General features: G+C 39.8%; 1 protein-coding gene across 1 annotated transcript in view; it reads right to left on the reverse strand.

Annotated features, from left to right (window-relative positions):
• The window catches only part of LOC102858785 (ATP-binding cassette sub-family A member 3-like), a 176786-nt gene extending 171518 nt beyond the window's left edge, over nt 1–5268 (reverse strand). Inside the window, exons 1-2 of the mRNA XM_006892700.1 lie at nt 5212–5268; nt 4462–4714 (exon numbers count right to left, since the gene is read on the reverse strand). Of these exons, the coding sequence (XP_006892762.1) occupies nt 4462–4714; nt 5212–5268 (310 nt within the window). The remainder of the gene's footprint in view (nt 1–4461; nt 4715–5211) is intronic.
• Between the last annotated feature and the right edge of the window lie 228 nt (nt 5269–5496).

Here is a 5496-nt window from a genome sequence, read left to right on the forward strand (position 1 = left end):
ACTACAGCCTTCAATATGAATTGTATCTCAAAATATTCTCACCACAGGACCGAAAAGCAACATCACGATGGATGGAGAAAAGATTGACACTGTCAATTACTTCATCTTACTTGGATCCACAAACAACACCCTTGGTACCAGCAAAGAGGAGATTAGGATTAGTATTGCACTGGACAATCCTGAAGTCAGGAATCTCTCCAAGTTACTGAGGAGCAATGACGTTGGTTTGAATACCCAAGTTCACCTGATTCAGGCCATGGTCTTCTCAATCACTTGCTATGCATCTATTTACAAGGCAAGGAATAAGCGTGGGGCGGGGGGAGAAGAAGAAGAATTATTGATGCCTTTGAGCTGTGAGAAGAGTAGTGAATATCCCATGGACTGTCAATAGAACACACAGTTATCTGTCGAAAAAAGTACAGTCTGAGTGCTCCTTGGATGCAAGGATGGCAAAGCCCACATATGCTGGGCTTGTTGCTAGGCAAGGATACTCCCTGGAGAGGGGCATGCTTGAAAAGGTGGAGGGTCAGCAAAGGAGAGGAAGACCCTCAACGAGATGGATTAACGTAGTAACTGCAGCAATGCATTCAAGTGAGTCAGAGGTGAAGAGGATGGCACAACATAGAACAGAATTAATATATATTTTTCACAGGGTTACTTTGAATTATACTCCATGGTATCTAACAACAACTTACTTTTGTAAACACTTTCTCTTTACTATAAATTGAAAAAAGATGAGTTCCAAAAGACCATACAGGTTTTTCATTGATCTCGATGACAGTCACATCAGTAAAGTAAGGGAAGCTTTTGGGGTCATGTTTGATGTGTGTTTCTGCTCTTTTCCTCCCCAAGAGCAGGTGTCCTTGAGCCTTTGGCCAAGGGTGGAGGGCTACTCGAAGGTGTGGCTTTAAAAATCCCCTCAGTGTGAGAGAATGGGACTGCAGGCCGGGGCCAAAGTTATTAATTTTCTAATGAATAGAAAACGACTGGAACAGCACATCAACAGAGAACTGCCAGAAGTCCAGGATGGGCTTAGAAGGGGTCGTGGTACTAGGGATATTGTAGCTGATGTTAGATGGATCTTAGCTGAAAGCAGAGAATACCAGAAGAATGTCTATCTGTGTTTCATTGATTATGCAAAGGCATTTGACTGCGTGGATCATAACAAACTATGGCTGACTCTGAGAAGAATGGGAATCCCAGAACATTTAATCGTGCTAATGTGAAACCTATACTTGGACCAAGAGGCAGTCATCAGAACAGAGCAGGGCAACACTGCATGTTTCAAAATTGGGAAAGGTATACGCCAGGGATGTGTCCTATCTCCATACCTTTTCAACCTGTATGCAGAGCAGATTATCTGAGAGGCTGGGCTCTATGAGGAGAAGCGTGGCGTTAGGATTGGTGGAAGATCTATCAACAATCTGCACTATGCAGATGACACAACCCTGCTCGCTGAAACTGAGGAGGACCTCATGCACTTACTGCAGAGGGTCAAGGACTGCAGCCTTCAGTATGGATTGAGGCTCAATGTCAAGAAGACAAAGATTCTCACCACTGGACCAATCAGTAGCATCAGGATGGATGGCGAAGAGATTGAGATTGTTCAGAGCTTCAGTTTGCTCGGCTCCATGGTCAACACTCTTGGCACCAGCAGCCAGGAAATCAAAAAACGTATTGCGATGGGAAAGTCTGCGGTTAGGGACCTCTCTAAAGTACTCAAGAGCAACGGTGTCTCTCTGGAGACTAAGGTGCACCGGATACAGGCCATGGTCTTTGCAATCACTCGTTATGCATCCGAGAGTTGGACAATGACTAGGGAGGATAGAAGGAGAATTGACGCCTTCGAGCTGTGGTGCTGGAGAAGAGTACTGAATGTTCCATGGACTGCCAAGAAAACAAACAGATCCATCCTGCAGAGGTTTAAACCAGGCTACTCCTTGGAGGCAAGGATTCCGGGGCTCCGTCTGACCTACTTTGGACATGTTGTAAGGAGAGACAGGTCCTTGGAGAAGGACATCATGCTTGGTAGGGTAGAGGGACAGCGCAGGAGGGGAAGACCCTCTATGAGGTGGATTGATTCAGTGACTGGGGTAATCGGGATGGGTATATCAGAGGCAATGAGATTGGCACAGGATAGAGCAGGGTTTAGGGCTGTTGTACATAGGGTTGCTATGAGTCGCAAGTGACTCGACGGCACATAACAACAAACAACAACAACAAAGACACAGCAATCTTTTGTCTATCTGCTGAATTGAACAACTTGGTGTCACTGTGATGCTGCACACTGTTCCACTGTCTTGTCAAACGCCATAATGGTTACCCATTATGTACAATGTTTAGATGAGCTTCCAGATTGATTTATGCTGGCAAGCAGGAGTGGCATCCACTTCCTAAACTAGATGCCTCTGGAAACTCTACAAGCTCTCCAAATTCTACAAACTCTCTAAACTCTATAAATGTACTGAAATGATGTTACTATATTATAGAACAGAGTTCACGTCTTTTGTGCAAACCTTACTCTCAGTCATATTCAACTTGATGACACTTAACCACTGCTAAATGACACTAGTGCTCTTATATCGGATGAACACTCTTCCACTTTGTACATCACTCTTTATCAAAGTGCCGTATGAAGTAACCTGGGTTTGCTGTCATGCTGAACCTTGTACCACTGAGGTATCAAATACCAGAATGGTTTCCCAATGTGGAGTGTTTGGTGGAGCTCTCAGTTGTAAAAGAGGTTTGGAAGCACAAGTAGAATCCACTTCCTAAACCACATGCCTCTGCAAACTCTATGAACTTGGAGAAATGACTATAGTTATGGAAAGGTATTAGGTCTTTTGTTCAGAGTCGCTATGAGACGCGCTAGATTCCAATCAACAACAACAATGAGTTAAATACTTAGACAAAAATTTTGTAACAGTGAGTCATTGAAAAGTTAATGTAAGATTTCAAAATTCATAAAAAGACAGAAACAATTTAAAATTTGGAAGTGTATTTAAGTCCTTGGTCCAATTTAAGGTGGCCAAAATGGAGATTTCTAGATATTATTGCTGAGCTTTATCCAAGAGAACTCAGAGCCCCAATGAGTTATAATCATCTCCAGAAAAAGTCAAGACGATACTGAAAAAGAAACACCTATATTTTTGCTTAGCAGCACAATACTCTATAAACTATGACACCAGAGGTCCTGAAACATTATTGGTATATTCTTTTTTTTCATATATTAAGACATTTTTATTGAATGAAAAATACATACATTTGAAAGGTAAAACATTATCAATAAAGCCCTAGAAAAATACCAGAATTCCACTCCCCCCAAAAAAAGGTAAACTTTAAACTCTCTGCTGTGTAGTCCATAATTATTTTTAAAAGTTGGCAGTGTTCAAAACCATATTGATGTATTGGTATATTCTTAATGATTCCTCATCTTCAATCGCTTTCCAACCCCTCCCTGGGTTTCCATTTCTACTTGTTCTTTCCCCCTGTCTTTTTCTGCCCTCTGATCATTGTCCCTGAGCAAATTCTGTTCTTATTTTCTCATATGGATGATTGCTCTAAAGAGTGTTTTCATTTCTGGTGTTACTGTCTACGGATCCAGGAAGATGACTTCGGTTTCAGAATGGAAGAATATCTACTAGCCATAGTCTCAGGGGTTCCACCATTACTTATACTAGTAAGACTTGCCGTTTTTATGATTTCGAGTTTTGCTTCAAACTAGAGAAAGGGTTACGCATCCTAGTACAGTAGTAAGACAATTCTAAATTGACTGTAAACACTTAAGTATACATATTTTTCTCTAAAGCAACTTCCAGGGAGCTCTGGAGGCCTAGTAGTAAGAAGCTGTGCAGCAATCCCAAAAGCAGGTGGTTCAAATCCACCAGCTGCTCTGTGGAAGAAGGATAGGCAATCTCCACTCATTTGATTGAATGTCTCTGAAATCCACTACAGGGGTCAAACAGGATTCAGTTCTTCCTCCAGGGCACACAGTAACACCACCACCACCAAAACCCACTAACATTACATAACTGAATTCCAGTCTATTAGTTTTTCATTTTATAAGCATGGTTTAACTCTAAGCACTATTTTGTCTCCTAAATATTCTATCATTTTACATTTAAATCTATGCATCTCTTTGAGTTGATTTTTGCATTAAGGAAACTGTGGTCAAGTTTCATTGCTCCAAGGTGTTGACTGATGTCCAATAATAACAGTGACCTTTGTGGGAAAGACTATCCTTCCTTTGTTGAATTCATTCTAAATCTTTGTGACAAAACATTTCAGCATTTTTGTATAAGTGCATCTCCAGCTTCTCTATTATGTTCTGCTGTGTTTCTGCTTCTGTCAATACCACATCTTAATTATTAAAATTACTGCTATCTTAGTATCAAAAAGTATGTTCTTTTTCAATATTCAACTTCTCTAAAAATTTTTTTACAGAAAACTTTATTTTCTCACCTTTTATACTGATGTTTAGATTCCTCTTCACATTCTCTGTTATCTCTTTTGCCACATCAACATTAGAAGGCACATAAATCAGTTCCCACTCATTTGGATTTTTGACAAAAGAAGGTAGAGTGCTGACGGGTTGAGAAGTGTAATTCTGAGATCGAGCAACCTCTATTTTAAAAACGGCGCGGAATATCAAAATCATCATTCCAAACACCAACACTATGAAAACTTCCAATAGTAAATGAATATAATGCCTCTTCTAAAAGACAAAAACAAAAGGATAGTGCGTTGAGAACGTATATTAAATGCATCTGGAAAATTCTATTATATTGGGCTTCTACGACTTTCTCCACGGCTCAGGCAAGAGATTTCTGTACTGTTTCAATCCCACACCTACCTATTCAATGCCCCACTTTGTTACAGGTAAAAAAAAATTCACTCACTGAGTCAATTTCAACTCATAGTGACACTTTGTGGGGTTTTTGAGGCTGTCATCTTTCTCTTGTGGGCCAAAAGAGACTTATGGTCATCACGTCACGTCGCATCATAACAACATAACATGCTATGACTGCCACCAAAGCCTCTTTTCTTACAGTTGAGACTATACTACTCATTCAACTTTATATATCTGGAAGACCTACCTATAGCTCTGGTAAAATCACAAAACAATTTAAAAATCACGAAACAATAAGTAAACAAAAATAAGATAAAGGGAAATGCAAAGCATGTGCATTTTCCATAAATGCCTTCACCTACCTTTACGGTAAAATTTTTCCAAAGGAGTACAGCAAATTGATTTAGTGTCAAAATCATTCTTCAACAGGGTCCACTCTAGGAGAGAGCAAACCTTTTAAAAGGTTAAATTGGTTAACAAAATGTGAACTTGAATAAAACCACTTTCTCCTATGCTGCTTCTTAGTTACTCTTAGAAATTGATAGCAAGAAAGACTGTATGCTTGAAATAAAGGGAATTCTAAATAAATTACTCACTCCTATTTTTTCTATTCATTGACTTACTAGCTGATAAATTTCCAGTTTGTA

Source organism: Elephantulus edwardii, unplaced genomic scaffold (assembly GCF_000299155.1).
Source record: "Elephantulus edwardii isolate Elephantulus edwardi_28Jun2011 unplaced genomic scaffold, EleEdw1.0 scaffold00117, whole genome shotgun sequence".
Lineage (NCBI taxonomy): Eukaryota > Metazoa > Chordata > Mammalia > Macroscelidea > Macroscelididae > Elephantulus > Elephantulus edwardii.